The sequence below is a fragment of the Hemicordylus capensis genome, chromosome 9, assembly GCF_027244095.1.
Source record: "Hemicordylus capensis ecotype Gifberg chromosome 9, rHemCap1.1.pri, whole genome shotgun sequence".
In the NCBI taxonomy this organism is placed as follows: Eukaryota; Metazoa; Chordata; class Lepidosauria; order Squamata; family Cordylidae; genus Hemicordylus; species Hemicordylus capensis.
Genome location: NC_069665.1, coordinates 3,623,852 through 3,646,441, shown reverse-complemented (window position 1 = coordinate 3,646,441; position 22,590 = coordinate 3,623,852). Strand labels below are relative to the sequence as shown.

The 22,590-nt window shown below is 51.7% G+C and overlaps 2 protein-coding genes across 2 annotated transcripts; one reads left to right on the top strand and one right to left on the bottom strand.

The window, feature by feature from the left end:
* Window positions 1–620: 620 nt before the first annotated feature.
* On the bottom strand, window positions 621–9,083 carry LOC128334443 (chymotrypsinogen A-like). Its single transcript, XM_053271296.1, has 7 exons — window positions 9,032–9,083; window positions 7,892–7,995; window positions 6,873–6,952; window positions 5,661–5,739; window positions 3,734–3,914; window positions 2,687–2,820; window positions 621–849 (listed from the first exon to the last, which is right to left on the bottom strand). Exons 1-7 carry the CDS (start codon window positions 9,078–9,080, stop codon window positions 688–690), a joined length of 789 nt encoding a protein of 262 aa, XP_053127271.1. The 5' UTR covers window positions 9,081–9,083; the 3' UTR covers window positions 621–687.
* A 2,388-nt stretch (window positions 9,084–11,471) lies between these two features.
* On the top strand, window positions 11,472–18,979 carry LOC128334445 (chymotrypsinogen 2-like). The gene is made up of 7 exons (XM_053271298.1): window positions 11,472–11,523; window positions 13,453–13,556; window positions 15,596–15,675; window positions 16,471–16,549; window positions 17,719–17,899; window positions 18,196–18,329; window positions 18,818–18,979. Exons 1-7 carry the CDS (start codon window positions 11,472–11,474, stop codon window positions 18,977–18,979), a joined length of 792 nt encoding a protein of 263 aa, XP_053127273.1.
* The last annotated feature ends 3,611 nt before the right edge of the window (window positions 18,980–22,590 follow it).

The following is a 22,590-nucleotide window of genomic DNA, read 5'->3' as shown; positions in this document are numbered from 1 at the left end:
AGGTGCCCACCCCGGCATGGGTTCATCTCACCAGTGTTCCCTCTTACAGGGATTCCCAGATGTTGATGACTACAACTCCCAGAATCCCCAGCTGCAATGGCTTTTGCTTGGGGATTCTGGGCATTGTAGTCAGTCACATCTGGGAATCCCATGTTAGAGGGAACACAAGTTCTCACCATCACGCGAATCACAAGAGCCAGCGTGGTGTAGTGGTTAGAGTGCTGGACTAGGACCGGGGAGACCCGAGTTCAAATCCCCATTCAGCCATGAAACTAGCCGGGTGACTCTGGGCCAGTCACTTCATTCTCAGCCTAGCCTACTTCACAGGGTTGTTGTGAAAGAGAAACTCAAGGATGTAGTACACCGCCCTGGGCTCCTTGGAGGAAGAGCAGGATATAAATGTAAATAATAATAATAATAATAATAATAATAATAAATAGTAATAATAAATAGTAATAATAATGCTGGTAACACACATTAAACCCAGATTCAAACAATTGTGTGAACAAGCCTTGTGTCTGGGGCAGGGGGAGGAAAGCCTGGGGGGGGTCAGACTATCAGCACAGGCCCGAGATGGGGTTTTGGTGTGTAGCAGGAACAAAGCAAGGAGTGGACACAGGTCACGGAGGAGAAACAACCTTTATTCGCCCTCCTGCCCTCAGATCCTGCCTTCCCAGCCTAGGCGGCTCAGTTACTGGCCATGGTCCGCTCCGCCCAGTCGCGGAGGCTTTGAACCCGGGCGTATACAGCGGGTGTGGTGGTTGAGCAGCGGCTGCTGCCCCAAGAGACGATGCCCACCAGCTTCCAGATGCCATCCCGCTGGCACACAAGGGGTCCGCCGGAGTCACCCTATAGACACACAAAAGAGCAGCTTAGACACGGGTGTCCCAGGCACGAACGTTTTCTTCCCTCTTCCCTCCCTTCGGACCAGAAATCTAAGGTAGCCATGTTGGTCCATTGGGAAAAACCCAGGTGGCAGTTTCATGCAAGCTTTTATTCGGACCAGCTAATAACAGGCAGCAAGCTTTTGAAGATGCCTGCATTTTCTACAGCGCTATGGCAGCCAGAGACCCCACAGGTGTAGCTTTTCCCAGCATGGAAAATACCACGCTGATGAAGGCTGCATCTGTGGAATTTCTGTCTGTAGAACAGCTACTAAAGGCACAGAAGTCCTGCCAGAAAAAACGATGGCAACCTTAACCACAGAGCCTGTGCCACCCTGTAACTACCTTGATCTGCTCACAGTTCTGTTCACAGTGGCTAAAAAGCAAACAGGTTTATTTTCACACTCCTTTAACGCCTGCTAACTTATTTATTTAGAGTTCTTTACAGCAAGGCAAGTAACACTGCATCAGATTAAAGCTGCAGACAGACCATCATTTTAAGAGCTGAAAATGGTCTTTGAGAAGCAACGTTTTCCATGTTATATATACGTATTCCTTTTGGCCTGTGGTTGCTTCTGATTAAGTGGGGTTGGCAGGATTCTGATACAGTGCAAGAACCTGCAACACCTCTTGATCACAGGCAAAAGCGGCATGAGCATACACACACCACAAGCAGCTCTAACCTTTGATTCTCTGAAAAACATAATGGCCTTGTGCACACAAGCATTCAAATCTATGTTTAATGTGGGTTACCAACATGTACATGATTGTGTGAGCCCATGCCAAGCTGAGAATCTCAGATTCATCTCAAGCAATGAACTATCTTCGCATTGGTTCACATCATCATGCAGAAGTTGGTAACCCACATTAAACCTAGATTTGAATGATTGTGAGAACCAGGCCACACTAAACCCATGCCAAGCTGGTTTATGAACTGGGATGAATCTGAGATTCGCACCTTGGGGTGGGTTCACACCATCATGCTGATGTCATTAACCTACTTCAAACTTAGATTTGGATAATGGCGTGAACATTGATTGGCTCTGGCTGTCGAAAGGCAGTTTCGACAACTCCCTTGGCAGTTCCTGAAAATGTTCAAGAGTGTTCAAGAGTGAGCTCAGATCCCCAGGGAAGGGGCTACCATGATGCCAGGGCCGTGAAGTGGGGATCCTAAACTGTCGCCAGCCATTGGAGTGCTACTGCTGGAACAGAGGTTATGCCATATTTGTTAGCACCAGGGGTCACAGGAACATAAGAGAGCTGCCTTCTACTAAGTCAGACCCTTGGTCCATCTAGCTCAGTATTGTCTACACAGACTGGCAGCGGCTTCTCCAAGGTTGCAGGCAGGAGTCTCTCCCGGCCCTCTCTGGAGAGAACTGGGAACCTTCTGCAGGCAGCTGCTCTTCCCAGAGCGGCCCCATCCTCTAAGGGGGGGATATCTTACAGTGCTCACAAATATAGTCTCCCATTCATATGCAACTAAGGGTGGACCCTGCTTAGCAAAGGGGACAAGTCATGCTTGCTACCCCAAGACCAGATCTCCCCCACCTGTACTCCAGATGTTGCGACACGACAACTCCCATCATCCCCAGCTACAGCTTACTGTGACTTGGATGATGGGAGTTGTAGTTCCTCAACATCTGGAGCACCGGTGGTTGGGAACCCTTGACAAAAAGGAGTGTGCGTGTGTGTCTGTGTGTCTAGGGGCCATGATGAGCCACTTGCTGCCTTCTTCCAAGGGTTTGGCAATGAGGATTTAGTGATCTAGGATTGGCCGGGGGGGGGGAGCCGGGAGCACTCACCATGCACGAAGAGGAGCCAGCTGCTCCCGCGCAGATCATCACGTCGGAGATGCTGCTGCCCCAGTAGTCCTGGCATTGCTCGTTGGAGAGGAGGGGCAGGACGGTCTGCTGCAGCTTGCTGGGAGTGGTGAAGGCTGTGGCAGGAGAGCAGCAGAAACAGGGACATGTAGGAAGGGCGACCCCCCCCCACCATGAGCGCACTGACAGGCTGGCCATAAGGCTTGCCCATGCGCCCCCCCCACCCCAGCCTGAATGGCTGCTAAAGTGTGCAGGGCAAAGGACACAAGCCCCGCTCTCCTCCTCCTGGTGGTTGCAAGCCAGGGTGGCCAGCTGCAGTTTGCTGGGAGAGAGGCAACCCCTAAGAAGTGGCTTACACACATGCCCCGTGTGCACCTGCAAGCCACATCTTAGGGGTTGCCACTCTCCCAGCAAACCACAGCTGGCCAATCTGGCTTGCAATCGCCAGGAGAGAGGGCACTCGTGTGTGTGTGTGTGTGTGTGTGTTTCCTGATTGCCAGGAAATTTAGGACTAGCAAACGGAAGTACTTTTCCACACAACACATAATCAGCTTGTGGAATTCTCTGCCACAAGAGGTGGTGACAGCCAACTACCTGGATGGCTTGAAGAGGGGTTTGGATGACTTCATGGAGGAGAGGTCTGTCAACAGCTACCAGTCGGAGGCTAAAGGCCACGTCCAGCCTCAAAGGCAGGATACCTCTGAGTATCAGTTGCAGGGGAGCAACAGCAGGAGGGAGGGCAGGCCCCTTTCAACCCCTGCCTGCGGCTCCCAGTGGCATCTGGTGGGCCACTATTTGAGACAGGATGCTGGGCTAGATGGACCTCTTTGGGCCTGATCCAGCAGGGCTGTTCTTAAGGAGGCTTCAGGAAATGGACCACAGCTGCCGCTTCTGATCTCTGCACACCTCCTGGGGCCTGGCGTCCATAGCAGGCCTTCGGAAAGCGCTTGCTCTGGGGCTGTGCTGTGGCCAAGATACACCCCGCTCTGCAAGGGAATCCCAGCTCCCGCCCGCCTCCATCAGACCCACCATTGTAGCGGGTCTTTCCCCAGCCGGTGGTGGCACAACGGTCTCCGCTCCGGAAGTGGTCCAAGCTGTCTGTCAGGCACACGGGGGAGACCTTATCGGTCATCTGGGCGGGGGTGGCCAGCTTGATGAGGGCAATGTCATTGTTGACAGTGACGGGGTCCCAGTCCGGGTGGGTGAAGACCTGAGGGGGAGAGGTCAGAGCACAGGGCAGGGCTGGAGGAGGGCGGGATGGCGAGACCGCTCTTCTGCTCTTCCAAAGTGCAGAGGAAACGCAGGAGAGCCGATATGGAACTAGAAGGAGGACACTGCCGCGTCCTCCCCTCCCCTCCCCCTGGCCACACAAGCCAGTTTTACTTTCATTTTTTTAAAATATGCACAAGAAATGCAAAACACAGACTTGGGCCGGCATTCAAAAGCTTTGAAGCTGGTGACGCATGTGCCCTTTGTATGTGTGTGTGTGTTTGCATGCACACACACGCACGCACACACACACACACTTGCATGTGGGTGGCTGTGCTCTTGGATTTGTCCTAATGAATCAGCCTGTGTATCTGTGTACACATCTGGGTTCTGCTGGATGAATGGGCATAGATTCACTATGGGCACAGCAGAGACCCATCAGCTCACTTGGGGAGGGGTCTTCCATCCTAAGGATGTTCAAGGGGGCCATATTCAGTATTCCATCTGCCTACCTATCTATCTAGTCAGTGTATGCAATCCAAATCACAACATAAAAACAAAAACAAACAATTAAAACACTTTCACAGAATAAAAACAACTGAAAACAATTCAGAGTGAAACAAAATAATTTCACAGGATGAGAACAATTAAAGCAGTTTAAAATTAATCTTAATTAAAAGCCTGAGAGAGAGAGAGAGAGAGAGATTTTTAAATGGCTCTTTTTTGCTTTCTGTGTCCATGTTAGCAGGATTCACATATGTGCTCAGGGGTGTAGCTATAAATGAGCAGAAGGGTTCAAAGAACCCAGGCCCCCAGGTTCCTGATTCCCCAGCTCCACCCCTCCCCATTTTCTTCATGATCTCCCTCATTCGGAAGGCTCCTAAACATCTGGAAGAGTTTCCAGCCTAAGGAATCTGAACTTTCATTGGCTGGTTCTATGAAGACATGGAAAGCAAATGGGGAAGGGGGTCACAAGGGGGCCCCAGCCAGCCCCCCAGAGTTGAGGACCTTCCCTCTTGCCCACCTCTTGTCCCAGGAGGTTTTGAAAAAGAGGCTGGAAAGACAACTTGCAGGGATATCTTTACTTGGGACAGGGAGAGGGGTCGGGCCAGATCCATTAATGCCTTCAAAATCTTTGGTGGGAGTTACTGCTACCAAACCAAAAATATTTAGATGGGAAGGGATGTCCATCTGCTCAGTACAGGCAGCTGGTGCCTGTGTCCAAACAGATGGCCAAGAGGAAGGGCCCTCAGCTCTGGAGGGCTCTAGACCCACCTCTCTTGGGCACCTTCTCCCCAAACTGCTCTCCAACTCAATCCATCCATTTTATTACAGCCATAGGCCATAAAGCTCTCCAACTCCATGTCCTCACAAAACCAGCAGTGAAAAGCTTTCAAGTGGCATGGAGGGGTTCATGACAGGTGATTTTCTGAGGCGGGCCAAGACCACAAAGAACCCCCTTCCTTCAAGGGCAGGATCCAGAGGGTGGCACGGCCCCTCCCAATGGGCAGCAATGAGTTCATCACCCCATCAGCACTCTGGTCCCTACTTAGCAACACGGGGCATCCAGAGAGCTCAGAGGAAGCAGGACAGAGTCCTCTACTTGCACACTCACTCATCCCTGCAAGTTAAGAGTGCCTCCGATGGGTAAAAGCCTCCAAAATCCTGGGACTAACGCTTCTTCACTCCCACCACCAACAAACCCCTGGCAAGCCATCTCACGGTGCCTCCTAGCTGCGACACCCACCTTCTGAACAGCCAGCTTCTGTATTTTCTCTGCCGAGGAGCTGCGGTCATGTTCTCCAAGCACCACGACATTGGATTTTCTGGGGAAAGAGCAAGCGAAGGCTAGGATCAGCTCCCAGGTAAAGACACCATGGGTCATTAGCAGGGTGTGGCATCACCCCATCCAGGTTTATGGGAGGAGAGCTGGTCTTGTGGCAGCAAGCAGGGATGGTCCCCTTTGCTAAGCAGCATCTGCCCTGGTTTGCATTTGAATGGGATACTGCATGTGAGCAGTGTGAGAGACTCCTCTTTGGGGATGGGGCTGCTCTCTCTCTGGGAAGAGAATCTGCAGACTTGTGTGCAGAAGGGTCCGAGTTCCCTTCCTGGAAGCATCTCCAAGATAGGGCTGAGAGAGACTCCTGCCTGCAACCTGGGAGAAGCCGCTGCCAGTCCGTGCACACAATCCTGAGAAATGATGTGACTCTGTAGAAGGCAACTTCCTATGTTCCTACATTCCCCATTCCAAATGATCATGGAATGTATTGAATTTTCCATGCATTCCTACAGCCCTTTGGAAGGAACCAGGGTTTTTCAGTGGGCATTCCCTGCCATGCATTTTAGGACATTCCCAAGGGCACCTGCTTTGCATAAACAAGGTCCCAGTCCAAACCCAGTAACGTGGGAAATGGTTGGCAACCGTGGCCCCTACTGAAGTGTGCCCTCGAGGTGGTGTCGACTCCTGGCACCCACAGAGCCCCGTGGTTGTCTTTGTTAGAATACAGGAGGGGTTGGCCATTGCCTCCTCCCGCACAGTATGAGATGTTGCCTCTCAGCATCTTCCTAGATCGCTGCTGCCCAATATAGGTGTTTCTGGGAAACATACCAGCAGGATTTGAACCAGCAACCTCTGGCTTGCTAGTCAAGTCACCTGCTGCGCCATTAGGTGGCAGCTGTTCCCACTACTCTGCTCAAAATTGCTCCCCACTGTCACTGCTTCTCATCTAAAACAGGAGCTACCAGCCTTGGGTCCCCAGATGTTTGGGGACTACAACTCCCATCATCCTCAGCCACAACGGCCTCTGAGCATGATGGGCATTGTAGTCCAACAACATGTGGAGGCCCCAGGTTGAGAAGCCCTGGCCTCGCCTCATGCGTGGGTAGTCTCTCCCCCACCTCCGTGATTTCTGGGGTTTCGGTCTCCACGAGGAGGGGAGGGGGGGCTCTCTCTACTCACGTGACTCCGCAGTGGGCCGCCGTCACCACCCAATTCTCGCTGACCAGAGACCCGCCGCAGAAATGCCACCCGCTCGTCTCCTGCAAGGCAGGCCAAGAAGAGGAGCTGGTTCAAGATGGACAGCCTGCCTAGAGGTGAGCCTCCCAACGTTCCCACTGAAGACACTCTGAGCCCAACCTTGGAGCACCGGAGGAAATGTGGAGGGTGGAGAACCAGTACTAATTCTGGGTGCGGCCCTGAAACAGTCTTCCAAGATTCTAGAGCAGGGGTGGCCAGCCTGAGGGTCTCAGCTGTTGATGGACTACAACTCCCATCATCCCTTGCAGCTGGGGGTGATGGGAGTTGTAGTCCAACAGCTGGAGACCCTCTGGTTGAGTATCCCTGTTTTAGGGGCAGCTTTGCCTCTCCTTGGTGGCAGCAACTGTGCTTATTTTCCACAGAGAAGAGCGAAATCCCACAGGGCAGGGTTGGGGGGCATGTTTTGCACAGGCTGGCTAGTCAATTGATGGGGGTTGGGGGGGTGTCCTGAAGTGCCCCGACTTCCTAGCCTTCCAGGGTGTGGTGTCTTGCACAGTCGTGAGAGAAAGTCTGGCAGTGCCGAGGAAGGGGGGGGGGAATGGGTGGGAAAGACAGTACTGGAAGGATGTGAGGGGCAGAGAGGTTCCAGAGTTGGGGGGCGACAATTACTTGGCTCTTATAGTTTAATGAGCCAGAATGAATATTGATGGATGGGTTGTAATCAGTTTGCAAACCGGGAACTACAAGTGCTTCGGTTTGGTTGGCGGCCTCATCTTTCTGAGCTTCAAACATTTGAGTGCAGCCAGGTTCAGATTGCTGGCATTCTGCACATGATCAGAGGTACTAGATCCTCTTGATTAGTAGTATTGCACATATTCTAACACTGGGGTCGGCTGCAATTAAAAACAGAAAGTATTCAAAAGTTAAGCTCTGAGGCAAGAAACTACTGTCCAACTGGTGAAAAAGAACAAGGGTTCCAGCCCCTTCCGAACTGTCTTTACCTGCAAGGAGACCTGCCAGGGCCATGATCCAGGGACTGCTTCTTCTCCGTTGACAATGCGACTGTAGCCGTTAAGGACAGGTTGGATTGCTGGGACGCCGCAGCCTAGAAACGAGAAGAAAGTGAGGCCTTCCCCACTTCTGTGCCTTGCTATGGGGCGAGGGGTGGTGGTCACCTCCGGCAGTGGGTCAGTGGGCATCATCAGGGCAACAGGTGCCTCCCCTCCCTCTGCTTCCTGGTGCCCTCAGAAAAAGAGTCACTCCAAGCTGGCCTTCTTCCTCCTCTTTCTTCTTCTTGGTCCTCCCCTTCTCCCTCCTGACTTGGTGCTGCTCACTCACCTCCACCACCTTCCTGGTTCACCACTGGACTGATTATGAAAAGGGCATCTCCAGGCCTCTACTCAGCATTTCACATTTCCTCTTTCACTGCTTCCCCCTTTCAGAAACAGTCCAGGAGTGCAATAGGACAGCAATGGAGGAGGACCCTCACGGAGACAAGCAGTGGCCGCTATGGAGGAGGAGGAGGAGGAGGAGAAATGGAAGGGGCAGAGGCAGGTATTTGTGGGTGTGCATGCCTCAACCAGGGCCAAATGACACAATGAGGCAGTTCACTTGCTCGAAAACTGGGTAGAATGCTCGTCCTACCCACTTCCGGAGCTGTCCGTGCTTCCGATTTCCGATCGTGTGGGAGCAAACAACTAGGTCGGAGGAGGGAGGAATGGTCCTTGTGGATGGGAAGGGTGGGAATTGTAGTCCAGGCTGTAGGATGGGAACCTTGCCACTGTATCTGCATTGCTCTTGCCACTTTGGTCGACCAAAGCTTGGACAACAGAGCAATGAGAAGGGGAAGAGAGCTGGGCTGATGGTAGTGAGCGTGACCTGTTCCCTTTGCTAAGCAGGCTCTGCTCTGCTCGGGGGCTGGGGCCGTAACTCAGTAGAAGAGTCTGCGCTCCGTATGCAAAGGGTTCCCAGTTCCGTCCCTGGCAGCACCTCCAGGTAGGGCTGGTCAGGACTCCTGCCTGCAACCTTGGAGAGCCGCTGCCGGTCAGTGCAGGCAATCGATGGGTGAACGGCAGCTTCCAAATAATGTCCCACCCTCCACCCCAGATGGAGCACAGAACAGGAGGCCTGCGGATACTTACTCTGTGCCGCGCTGAAGAGCGCCAGGCAGGTAAAGAACCACAAGGCCATCGTGCTAATTCTGGAAAAGACGTGTTTGAGATCGACTTGCAGGGAGTCTGGTTTTTTATAGCGAATACTCAGAGCGGACGTGGGAAGAAGCAAACCTGTCCCTTGATAACGTGATGAATGATTGGCAGGAAGTGGCGACGGTGCCCACCTTGGAGAGCGGCGGCTTATTTTTAGACTAATCGCAGCTGGACGGTTTCCAGGCTGCTGTCTTGGGGGCCAGGATTGTATCCCTGCCAGATGGGAGCAAGGTCCAGCGGGCTCCATCCCTCCTGAGTTGGGCAGACTCGCAGACCCCTGCTCACTGAGCCAAGAGGCACCTTCTGAAAGTGGCGATTCTCTTGACTGAGCAGGGGGAGAGCAACTGGCCCTCTCCATCCCCAGCACAGCACCCCTCCAGTGGCTGTGGCTGGATTCTTTTTCAGATTGTTGTGAGCCCTTTGGGGACAGAGAGACATTTTATTTATTTACGTCTAGGTAAACTGCTTTGGAAACCTTTGTTAAAAAGCAGTATATAAATATTTGTCGTATTCGGACTTGCTATGTCAACCCATCTGTCAAAGAACCCTGCTTGACTGCCACAGAATCCTTGCTCCATGCAGAGCACGGGGCATTGTGATGTCCGAGGCAAGTCTTAGTGGCTCAGGGGCTGGGAAAGAGGACCAGCGGCCTCAAGAGCTGCACCCTGGTCTTGATTGGGGGTTCTCCCATCCAAGTACTAACCAGGCCCAATCCTGCTTAGCTTCCGAGATCAGATGAGGCCAGGCATGTTCAGAGTAGCATGGCTGTAGCAGGACATTGTTTAAGATCTGTGCTGGAAGTTGTTTTATCACACGATGAAAATGAGGTGAGGTGGGCGGCCACAAGGAAGAGGGCCTTTTTGGCGGAGGCACCCAGTTAATGGTACCCCAGTGAGGCTCGCCTGGCACCGTCACTTTGTTGATTTTAAACAATGTTTTAAAATTGTGTCGTATTGTACTTTGTGTGTGTTGTTGTGATGTGATTTGTGGATGTTTTTAAATGTTGTGTTGTGAACCACCTAAAGAACAATTTGTTATGGGGTGGGTGGCTAACAAGTCGTTTGTCATCGTCGTTATTTTGTGAAAAGTTTGTTGGCTCATATCTATGGTTGTCTTTTTTGTAGTTTTGATATTCTGATAAGAGTAAAAAGTTGTGCCCTCGAGTCGGTATCGACTCCTGGCGACCACAGAGCCCTGTGGTTGTCTTTGGTAGAATACAGGAAGGGTTGACCATTGCCATCTCCCATGCAGTATGAGATGATGCCTTTCAGCACCTTCCTATATCGCTGCTGCCCAACAGAGGTGTTTCCCATAGTCTGGGAAATAGACCAGCAAGGATTTGAACTGGCAACCTCTGGCTTGCTAGGCAAGTTATTTTCCCGCTGAGCCACTTAAGGTGGTTAAAAGTCATTAACTTTTAGAAGGAGTTAAAAAGGAGGGAGCTGAATGCTGAGGAATCACAATGTTTGCAGTTAACATAGGAATATAGGAAGCCGCTTTGTACTGAGTCAGAGCATTGGTCTATCTTAGCCAACACTGGCTGGCAGCAGCTCTCCAGGGTTTCAGATGAATCTTTCCCAGCTGTACCTGGAGATGCTGCCAGGGATTGAACCTGGGACCTTCTGCATGCCAAGCAGATGCTCTATGCCTGAGCTATCCCCTAGGGGAAGATCTTACATCTTACAGCAAACAACACTCACATGTAGTCACTCATCCACATGCAAACCAAGGCAACCCCTGCTGAGCAAATTCCCACGCACTGCCACCTAATGGTGCAGTGGGGAAATGACTTGACTAGCAAGCCAGAGGTTGCCGGTTCGAATCCTCACTGGTCTGTTCCCCAGACTATGGGAACTACCTCTATCGGGCAGCAGCGATACAAGAAGGTGCTGAATGGCATCATCTCATACTGGAGGAGGTCAACCCCAATGGTCAACCCCTCCTGTATTCTGCCAGAGACAACCACGGGGCTCTGTGGGTGCCAGGAGTCGACACCAGCTCGTCGGCACCCTTTACTTTCCTGCAAGGCTGGTTTCTCCTCTGGGAGAAAAGATTTAAGAAGGCAACATGGGGACAAAACAGAGCCAGGGAGGGCCTAGGGAGAGAGAGAGGAGTCGGGAAACAATCTGGCCGTGGTGCACCTGCCTCCAGCCCGGCTGGCAGCTGTGTCTGTCCCTGTGCCAGGCCCCCCCCCCCCGGACCTCGGCCCAACCCCCCCCCATGCAGCCTGCTGCTTATCTTCAAGGTCTTCAGATAGGAGGCCGGGGGGGGGGAACCTTCAGCTGACCCCCCTCCTCTGCCAACCATCCCTGGCCGGCAGCATATATAACGCTCTGCTGCTTTTGCTTCATCCCTGCCTTTTGTGAGGATCGAGATGGCAGCCATCTGGCTCCTGTCCTGTCTGGCCCTCCTGGGTCTGGCCAGTGGTGAGTGCCAGCACGGCCTGCTGCCATTGGGGGCAAGAGACTGGGGTGGGGTGGGAAGGACAGGGAGGCAGCGCCCACCCCTCCTTCGTGCACTGCTTCCTGAGAGGTATCTATAAGTATTTCTTGGTTGAAAATATGTATATCCCACCTTCCCAACAATACCCAACGTGGCCTGCCGTAACCAGATAAGGCAATGAAACCAGAGGTTCTCAAACTTGGGCCCCCAGATGTTGCTGGACTACAGCCCCCATTATCCTTAGCCACAGTGGCCCTTGTGGCAGGGCACGATGGGTGATGTCGTCCAACAACATCTGGGGACCCAAGTTTGAGAACCCCTGAAAACCATTCAGTGCAACGGAAAGGATGAAACAGAGCCCAATATCAAAATGCCAACTGCAGCATTGATTTGGCTCATTTAGACAAATTAAAAACCATTTATAAAATGAAAGTTTTCCAGAGGCAGCGATAGCAATAAACTGAGAGGGCGCGATGAAGCTCCCAGGCGCAGGGAATGCCATGCTCTGGGCGCTGCTACTGATGCATGTGTATCTCAACCATCCCGCAGAAAAGAGAGGGACCCGGACACCCAGCATGGCCTTCCCGAAAGACTGTAGCAAGAGGGAAAGTTCATATGGGAGAGGTGGTCTTTCAAGTACTTTGGGCCCCAGACATGAAGGGCTTGAAAGGTACTAATAACCAGAAGTTTGAATTAAGCTTGGAAATGAATCGGTAGCTGATGGAACTGATTCAAAATCAGTAGCTCTTGCAGTTGGAGCAGAATCTGTGTTATGTGGTCCAGTGGAACGGCCTGACACAGGAGTCTGCTGCCACATTCTGTATCAGCCACAATTTTCAGATAGTCTTCAAGTGCAGCCCCATGTAGACAGAGCCAGCCTTAGAGTCCGGGGTGCCCTAGGCAATGTTTGGTTTTGGCGCGCGCGCGCGCACACACACACACACACACACCCCACCCCAGCTGAGAAGTGGGGAGCCCTGGCTTTAAACTGAGCCTCGCAGATGACTCATTCGTGACCAGCCTGCATGGATGACCAGCGAATGACTAGCCCGCGCTGGTTTGAGGATCCAGTGGGAGAGAGTTCCCAGTTCCCAGTCTATTATGGGGGGAAAACTCGAACACTTCAGAGATGAAAAGATGCTGCTGTGAATTTGGAAATCCAATCAGAGACCCTTTCTTTTTGGGAACAGACGCTGAGGCAGGCAATTCATCTCCAAAAGAGGGAGTGCAGCTGAGGAGACTAGCTGTTTACTGGGGGCTGAGGTGCAACAAGCAAAGACAACTTTGTTTTTTGGGGTGTGGAATGTGCAGGCCCTTTGGGGAGCAGGGGGCAGGGTTACATCTTGCATTCTTACACGACTTTTTGCACTACTTCCGGGAGAGAAAGAAGAATTGGCAGAGCTATGTTCTGGCACGGCTGATGCGCCCCCCCCAAGAACTGGCGCCCTAGGCCACTGCCTAGTTCTGCCTCATAGAAGGGCTGCCCAGCATGGCCAATAGATGTGTCCCCATGGCCAGAGCCCTCTTTTTGAAAGAGATGCACGCCGTAGCTCCCTACTAGGGGTTGGCCTCTGTGGCTATGTCCTTCCTCCAAGGCTTGCTCCTTATTCTCTGGTCCGACTGGGGTCAACCCAACCCCATTGCTCACCTGTGGGATTGGATGGGCTACACGGCCCATCACAGACTCTGGTGGAAACCCCAACTATTGCTCCCTGGCGAGGGAAGGCTGTTCTGCCTTCCTCCCTGTTATAAATACTCCACCTGTTGTAGAGCTGAGCGTTGGTACCGGAAATAGATTCTGGGGCTAGTCCCTGGCGATACCTGGCGAAGAGGAAGACCAGCTCAGAGTGCTCCTAAATCCAGACCTGCAGGTTGGAAGTTCCCCACAAAACCAGATCTCATCTTCTCATCAGGTTGTGGCGTTCCCGCCATCCGCCCCGTGCTCAGTGGCTATGCACGGATTGTCAATGGAGAGGAGGCAGTGCCTGGATCATGGCCCTGGCAGGTTTCCCTGCAGGTAAGAGCTCAACATGCTTTCAGTTGTAGTGGGGAGGAAGAAACTTCTGCCTTCCCCCGCCCCATGCTGATTCCTTGATCGCCCTCCCCAGAGTTGCTTTTACTCAATCACGAATTACATGACATTTGGCTCTTAAGGCCCATTCACACATTATGCTCAACACTTGTACAACCAGTGTATGGAGTTCTCATGTTATGCTGAATGCAGGTACAGAAGTATATAGGGACTGTCTTCAGGTTCACTTTTGAAATGAACGCAGGTACAGTGGTTCACACAAATGCGTGTACAAGTGTATGGACATCTGTATACTTACTTGAACAGCATAATGTCTGAACTGGGCTTTAGCGTCACAGAAAAGTGTCACCTGTTCAGGGTGGCAAAGCACATTTGCAATTGCTTTTCTGTCCTGGGTATGCAGATGTTACCAAGCTGGGGTCGCCAACAGGCAGTAAGACTGATTCCCTAGGGTGACAAAATAGACAAAGCACCAGAGCAGTTCTCAACCTTGAGCCCCCAGATGTTGGACTACAATTCCCATCATGCCTTCAGTCATTGTGATGGGGTGATGGGATTTGTAGTCCCACAACCTCTGGGGACCCAATATGGGGAACCCCAGCTCTGGACTATCTGGAAAACCTTTCAAAGGGAGGGCCCTGAAATGGGTGTAGTATAAGCAGCCTCCTAAAGCAGGCCACAGTTGGTATACTTCGTGAAAATCAGGCAGCTGACATTTACTCAAGAAATTTGTAACAGCTTGTAAATTTTGTACTTTTATTTATAAAAGTAATTGCTTTTACACTGTACCTTTTACAAAACCATCCGTACCTCCTGGCTCGAACCTTATTTGTGCAAATTTTGGGGACATCAGGATGAGTTCTATGTTGAGCTCTTCCTGTTAGGTCTGCACAAGGGAATTACCTTGGCCACGGCTAGATTTTGTGCAGCTGCTATAAAAATAAGAAATGTTTTAACAAATTTTAATTGATATGTTTTATGCGTCATTCTTTTTTTTCTTTTTCTTTTCCTTCTTCTGGTAATTGTATTATTGCTGCATGTGGTATGTATGTTATGTTTGGTCTTGTACCGCAAAATAAATACATACATATAGTACATACATACATAAGTATGTAAAATAAATTACATAAAAATGTGATGACAATGATAATGTCTTTTCCTGCTTTTGCACCTTCATTTTTTCTCTTTTTTGTTACCTAAAAAGGAAAGGCAAGGAGGGCAGTGCACTGGTATGACCACTGTATGGTCAGGATGTAACCCATGTGTGCATCCTTACCAAAGCGGCAGATAACTCTTACTGCTGGCACGACTTCTAATATTTATTTACCACTTTTCAACCAAATTCCTCAGAGAGGTTCACATTGGAAATCAATCAATCAATCAGTCAGTCAGATGGTTCCCTGTCCCATAAGGACTCACAATGTAAGAAGAAACATAATACCCCAGCAACAGCCACAGGAGGGATGCTGTGCTGGGTCAGAGAGGGCCAGTTGCTCTCCCCCTGCTAAACATAAGAGAATCACCACTTTAAACGGTGCCTCGTTGTTCAATTAGGTGGGGTTACCTTTTGGACCTCTTGAGGCTTGCTCTCTTGGCTCACTGCGCCATTGTCAGAGCAAATCCGGGCTAGTGGTAGCGAGCATAAATGGTCCTCTTTGCTAAGCAGGGTCTGCCTGCTTTGCATCTGGATGGGTGGCTACAAGCGAGCGCTGTCTGCTGTGGGATACTCCCCTCAGGGGATGGGGCCATAGCTCAGTGGAAGAGCATCTGTGTGCTTGTATGCAGAAGGTTCCTGTTTCCCTCCCTGGCAGCATCTCCAGGTAGGGCCGTGAGTGACTCCTGCCTGGAACCTTGCAGAAGCCACTGCTGGTCAGTGCAGACCATCCTGAGCTGGATGGACCAAGGGTCTGACTCAGTAGAAGGCAGCTTCCTAGGACTAGAGTTCTGCAGAGAGGGCTCCAGAGAAACCAAGCACCCCTTGGGCCCTCCCAGCTACTCACTTGTCCCCTTCCTTCCTCCCCCAGGACAACACCGGCTTCCATTTCTGCGGGGGCTCCCTGATCAACGAAAACTGGGTGGTCACTGCTGCCCACTGCAGTGTCAGGTAGAGAAAGCATCCCAGAGAAATCTGCTTCTAGACGTTGCCTCATCTGCAAGACCACCTAGCTGTCTGAGAACGCAGAGACCCTTATATGTGTGGGGCTCCATGTGGGGTGGATGCTACAGATTTTCTATTAAAATAGAAGCACCCACTGCAAACTCTGTCCTCCCCCTATCTGTCCCCAAGGCAGGTGCGGGAGCAGGAATGCTGTATGGGCACAGATGTCATAGGAGGGGGTTGGACTGTCTGTGTCCATCTTTGCCTGGACCTCTTCAGACTCCAGAGGAAAGCATAAAAGCCCATCAGTTTCACACACAGGCTTCTGCTGCAAAAATGAAGCTACTCTCGCCAGTTCTCTCACATGGCCTATCTCATCCTGATGCCTTCTGGGCTTGCCTCTTCAAGAGGTGCTACAAGGCTGCCTTCCTTTGGAGTTATCTTAATGGCTGCTGCTTGCTGAAATGGTCTTGTGAATGAGCTCTGAATCTGAGGCATTACCTCTTCTATGTTTTGGGTGAGGAGGGGGCAGCTGGCCAGTGACGATTCCTCAGATTTCGATCTATGAACTGGGAATCTGCTAACTCAGTTTCACCTGGAATTCAAAAGGTGGGACGCCGTTCCCTTTTACCCGCAGCCTATTCTGCACCTGCAGTGTGGGAAGAACAGTCCTAGTCTACCTGAGAGGGCTGTTGTAAGGATTATTGAAATGATGCACACGTCGACCCCTTTGAGTCGACACTAAGTTGTGCGGAATGAACATCCTGCCAACCAACCTTTGTGCCTCCTCCCTCATTCCAGGACAAGCCATCTTGTGGTACTGGGTGAGTTCGACCAAGGCTCTCCTTCCGAGGATGTTCAAGTCCTAAATATCGCCAAGGTAAGCCGCGAGTGACCTCTGCTATACTCAGGGCTCCTGTGTAGTGATAAAATCCCGGGGTTCCAGATCAAGGTACCTCAGTGCAGATCGGCAGGCATCGACAAATCCATTTGCTTGCTCACCAGTGGCTAGCGCCACCAGCCCTCTGGCAAGCAGGACACCCAGCGCCACCCAGAACCCCTCCCCAGACGTCTCATCCCCACTGACATTTTTGGGAAGGTTAGCAACGGAACATAAGAACAGCCCTGCTGGATCGGGCCCCAGGAGGCCCCTCCAGTCCAGCATCCTGTCTCCCACAGCGGCCCCCCAGATGCCTCTGAGAAACCCACAGGCAAGAGCTGAGAGCAGGCCCTCTCTCCTGCTGTGGCTCCCCTGCGACTGGGATATCGAGGCTGGAGGTGGCCTGTAGCCACCAGACTAGTAGCCATTGACAGACCTGGCCTCCTCCATGGATTTGTCCAAGCCCCTTTTAAAGCGATCAAAGCTAGTGGCCATCACCACATCCCGTGGCGGGGAATTCCATAGGTTAATTAGGCGTCGTGTGAAAAAGTACTTCCTTTGGTTGGTCCTAAATTTCCTGGCCATCTGTTTCATGGGACGACCCCTGGTTCTAGTGCTGTGAGAGAGAGAGAGGGAGGGGGGAAATGCTCTCTGTCTGCTCTCTCTGCTCCGTGCATCATTTTGTACACCTCTATCATGTCTCCCCATAGTCAGCTCTTTTCCAAACTAAACAAGCCCCAGGTGGGGATTCCTTTCTGAGCAGCAGGAGAGGGCAACCCCGGCTCCTCACCATCTCGGTCTCCCAGTGCGAAGGACAGAAGACCCGCTTGCCTCCTAAGCCCTCTGCCTGCATGCCAGGAACGGAGCCGGGCAAAGAGAGGGGGCTGGTGGCCGCCAGAAATAATAACTGGCTAGTCAGCAAAGCCTGGATTTGTGGGTTCCTGCAGACTGGATTGTGCTGTGCAATGCCTTCTCAGGGTCACCGAGAGCCTCCTTAGGTCTCCCCACAGGATGGAGCTTTAGCAGCCTCAAGGGTGACTACACAGAGAGGGGCAGAGGAGGCTGGGGGGCATTACTCCTGCTTCTCCCCCCCCATCTTGCTGAGATTCCTTTCTGGAGCCCTTCCATATTCTGCCTGTTGGCTTGGACCCCATGGTTTCCTTTGGCAGGTCTTCAAGAACCCCAAATTCAACATGTTCACCATCAAGAATGACATCACGCTGCTGAAGCTGGCCACCCCAGCCCGCCTCACGGCTCGCGTGTCTCCTGTGTGCTTGCCCACGGCCACTGATGACTTCCCCGGGGGCATGACCTGCGTGACTACTGGATGGGGCCTCACCAAACACAGCGGTAACACAAGCTGGGCACTTCCCCCTACTTCAGGGGCTCTCAAATGTGGGCCCCCGGATGCTGTTGGACTACAACTCCCACCATCCCCTGCTGCGATGCAGCAGGAGGTGATGGGAGTTGTAGTCCGGCAACATCTGGGGGCCCGCGTTTGAGAACCCTTGCCCTACTGGGAATGCTTTTTCATGGGAGCGTGCCGCGGCACATCATTTCTGGACCTCTGCAGCTCTCTGCTCCTGCTGCCGCATTTCACCGCCGGTGAAAGCGACATTGCATCTCCGTTGTTGGGTCTTTTCCAGACAAGAACACCCCAGACACGCTGCAGCAGGTGGCCCTCCCACTGCTGACCAACGAGCAGTGCAAGAAGTACTGGGGCAACCGCATCGCTGATGTCATGGTCTGTGCCGGAGCTGCAGGGGCCTCTTCTTGCATGGTATGCCGCCCCCTTCCCTGGCCCGCCTTGCCCCGCCAGAGGGCCGCCCCACCCATTCCCCGCTCTTGCTCCTGCATCTCTCCGCTGATACTCCTGTGCTGCATTTCTGGGAGCCAACTCCACTCAGGAAGCCAAGTCATCTGCCTTGGGAGTCCGGGTTCTGTAGCCTAGGGCAGAGGGTTCCCCAGGTGCTGAGGCACCACAACTCCCAACACCCCCCCCGGCCTCAGTGGGGTTGGGGATGATGGGAGTTGTTGTCCATCAACATCTGGAGGACCATCGGATGGGAACCCCCTGCCCTGGGGTCATCACTCTGTTGAGAGAGGAATGGCACTCTGCACATTCTCAGAGCACTTGTCTTTATTCTGGCCACAGACTCACCTCTACCCCTTGCCTCAAAAGCAAGCCAAGGTTCAGACAGTAGCCGCAAGCTCTGGTCCCTCCCCACAGAAGCTCCCTTGACATGCCGGTGTGATTTCTCTCCCCAGGGTGACTCCGGTGGCCCCCTGGTGTGCCAGAAAAATGGCGCCTGGACGCTGGCAGGGATCGTCTCCTGGGGCAGCAGCACGTGCTCCACCTCCAGCCCTGGGGTCTACGCCCGGGTCACCGAGCTCCTGTCCTTCATTGAGGAGACACTTGCTAACAATTAGCTCTTCTTGACTGTGGATCAATAAACTCAGCAACTGGTCAACCTTTGTATTTCTTCCTGCACCTACGTAACATGTCCCAGAGACATAACAATGGGCACCTATTCTGCACTCTCCTGAGCACTTTGCTTCGTGGGACTTCCTCTCAAGTGAGATAGTCCCTGAGTCAAATGACTCAAGCTCTGTTCACAGCTTACGTTCAACACTCCTACGACAAGCGTATACACGTACTCAGGTACACACTCATTCGCGTTATGCTGAAAGCAGGTACAGCAGTACACTTCCCATCTGTACCAAGCATTCGAAGAGGCTGTACCTAGGTTCATTTTTAAGGTGAACATGGGTACAGTCATTCACACAAACACATGTGCAAGTGCACCAACATCTGTACACTTGTACAGCATAATGTCTGAATAGGGCTTCTGTGATCTAGTTAAGTGACCTTAAGTTCCTGGAGGTGGGATGTTCAGGTCTGGCTAGTCCATCACTCCAAGGAGTTATTATTACTGATTAAGGCTACAGATCGACCGATCAAGAGATAGATAGATAGACAGACTTCTTTTCAAGGAAAAAAAGTTCTCAAAGCGAGAACTTACAGCAAAGTTATACGAAAATGGCTCCTTGTCCCCAAAGGGCTCACAATCGAAAAAGAAACACAAGGTAGACCGCAGCAACAACCACTGGAGGGATGCTGTGCTGGGGGTGGATAAGGCCAGTTGCTCTCCCTCTGCCCAAAGAGGCACCACATTAAAAAGGTGCATCTTTGCTCAGTTAGCAGAATGATTTTTTTACTGCTTGATTCTGCTGCAAATATAAATTGGTCTGGATGCATATGAAATTAACATCATGTATGAGTTTATGAGTTCATCATGTATGAGCATGCATAGAGTGCACTCCCCTCCTTGTCCCTGAAGAGAGCCCCAACCAACTCTCCCTCTTGAGGCACAAATTGATCGGTCTTTAATCCCCAAGGAAGTTTTGGGGGCTACAGCCCTGTAACAACAAACCTGCGAGTAATTTAGATAAACTCACAATCGCTAAATGTTCACGTTGGCCGGATTTAATGTATTACCTTCGGCTGATTTGGAGGGTAGGTTCAGATGGATTCCTAAAGAGCAGAGACTGTGCCTGTGTGATTCTGGAGTCTGGGGATCGATTTTTCACATTTTACTTTACTGTTCCCTTTACAGGGACTTTTGTCAACGTTTTATTGCTCTGCTATTGGTTGATTATCCAGGGCATACAGACATATTTTATGTTAATTACTTGCTTTCTGATTAGAAGGAGGAGATAACGACTAATGTCGCAAAGTTCTGTGTGGTGGCTAGGAAAGTTAGGCAATAACTTGGGGTTTATTTGGGACATTATAGCAAGTTACTGTAAGCACTGTTGATTCCTATTTGTACAGATGTTTTGAATTCTGGTCTTTGACCGTAAATAAACTTGACCTGCCTTGATCCTCCGTCTTGCATCAGGGCTTTCCCCACATCCAGAAAACTTTTGCCAGGCCATTTGCGAGGACCAGAGGTGGCTTCTGTAGATGTTGTTCTAATGCTCTGCTTGGTAATTCTCTTTTACGGTTTGCCGTTTCTTTTGGCTTGGGGCTAAAATCACACAAATAAATGTCCTTCAAACGGATCAATATTTTTCCAAGTGGCAGCAGCTTTGGAGAGCAATGCTAGGAACTGTGAGACGGAATCCCCCAGAATGCAGTGTATTACAGGGCCCCTAAAGCTCAGAGCGGCAATGCTGCTGTGCCCAACAGAGAGCCAGCGTGGTGTAGTGGTCAGAGTGTTGGACCAAGATTCAGGAGACCCGAGTTCAAACCCCTGCTCAGCCATGGAAATCACTGGGTGACTCTGGCAAAGTCACTTCTCTCTCAGCCTCAACTACCTCGCAGGGTCGTTGTGAGGATAAACATAACCGTGTGCTCCTTGGCAGAAGGACCCAGGTGAGAAGAGCCAGAGATGGCCTCAGGTGCCATTGCCCAAGGGGCTGTGCTGTCCAACAATCGGGGCACGGCAGCCCTTATGGATCCCCTACGATGCTGAACAGGATGCGCACTGCGCCAGTCATACATGGGATGTGGTGACGGCCACTCGCTTGGATGGCTTTAAAAGGGGTTTGGAGGACAGACATCTTATTTATTTATTATTTCTCTACGTAAACCGCCCTGAGCCATTTTTGGAAGGGCGGTATAGAAATCGAATTATCATCATCAATAATAATATCATCAATGGCTACTAGTCTGGTGGCTATAAGCCACCTCCAGCCACAGAGGCACGATGCCTCCAAATCCCAGTTGCAGGGGAGCCACAGCAGCAGGAGAGAGGGCAGGCACAGACCTCTGGCCTTTGGGCTTCTCAGAGGCATCAGGTGGGCCACTGTGTAGACCTTGGGCCTGATCCAGCAGGGCTCTTCCTTATGCAGACTTCTGCTTCCCCTGCGCTTTATGGAGTATTCACATGTGCAGTTCTGTCCCCTCCCGCAGCCTTTCTGTTGTGTACAGTACCTTTGCCACTCTGTGCTTCAGGGGTGCTTTTTAAATACTGCACTGCATTCTAGGATTTTGTTCCACAGCATTGCTCTCCAAAGCTGCTGCCGCTTGGAAAAATACCAAACTGTTTCAACCACTCACCCAGGAAAAGTTTAGCACACAGTTCTGTTTGTACACAGCAGCTGTCCTGGAGGTGGTGTCTGGAGCGAAGGGCAGTCCCCTGAGCCTGTGCAGAGTGCTGCTCCCCTTCCAGCCATCCCCCTTTGCAACTGGGTTTGCGGGCAGGCTGAAGCCTAGTCCTTCTTCTCAGAGTGTGAGGTGGTGGTTAGGGCACTGGACTTGGGCAGTGCTGGATTGGGGCACAAGCGAAGAAGCCAGATAGAGCCCAGGGCCTCTTTTAAGCTTAGGGACTCAGCAGCATGTCATCATCTGGTCCTGAACCTGGTCAAGGAGGGACCTCATTGGGCCAATCACCCATCATTCGCAGCAGCCTGGTCCACCTCGCAGGGTTGCTAAGAACATAAGAACAGCCCTGCTGGATCAGGCCCAAGGAGGCCCATCTAGTCCAGCTTCCTGTTTCACACAGTGGCCCACCAGATTCCACTGGGAGCCACAGGCAGGAGTTGAGGGCAGGCCCTCTCTTCTACTGCTGTTGCTCCCCTGCAACTGGTACTCAGAGGCATCAGGTGGCCTACAGCCCTCCGACTAGCAGCCCTTGATAGACCTCTCCTCCATGAAGTGATCCAAACCCCTCTTCAAGCCATCCAGGTTGTTGGCTGTCACATCTCGTGGCAGAGAATTCCATAAGTTGATTATGTGTTGTGTGAAAAAGTTCCTTTTTAGGGATCAAAATTTCCTGGCAATCGATTCCATGGGATGACCCCTGGTTCTAGTGTTAGGTGAGAGGGAGAAGAATTTCTCTCTCTCCACTTTCTCCACACCATGCATGATTTTAGAGACCTCTATCATGTCTAAACTAAAAAGCCCCAAGTGTTGTAGCCTTGCCTCATAAGAGAGGTGCTCCAGGCCCCTGATCATCTTGGTTGCCCTCTTCTGTACCTTCTCCAGTTCTACAATGTCCTTTTTCAGCTGTGTTGACCAGAACTGTACGCAGTAC

Coding starts and splice junctions, on each gene's coding strand:
- LOC128334443 (XM_053271296.1), bottom strand. CDS start 9,080: ATGGCCTTGTGGTTCTTTACCTGCCTGGCGCTCTTCAGCGCGGCACAG. Junction 7,996..9,031: donor GCTCTTCAGCGCGGCACAGA/GTAAGTATCCGC, acceptor TCTCGTTTCTAG/GCTGCGGCGTCCCAGCAATC. Junction 5,740..6,872: donor GCGGCCCACTGCGGAGTCAC/GTGAGTAGAGAG, acceptor CTCTTTCCCCAG/AAAATCCAATGTCGTGGTGC.
- LOC128334445 (XM_053271298.1), top strand. CDS start 11,472: ATGGCAGCCATCTGGCTCCTGTCCTGTCTGGCCCTCCTGGGTCTGGCC. Junction 11,524..13,452: donor CCTCCTGGGTCTGGCCAGTG/GTGAGTGCCAGC, acceptor TCTTCTCATCAG/GTTGTGGCGTTCCCGCCATC. Junction 17,900..18,195: donor GGGCCTCACCAAACACAGCG/GTAACACAAGCT, acceptor GGTCTTTTCCAG/ACAAGAACACCCCAGACACG.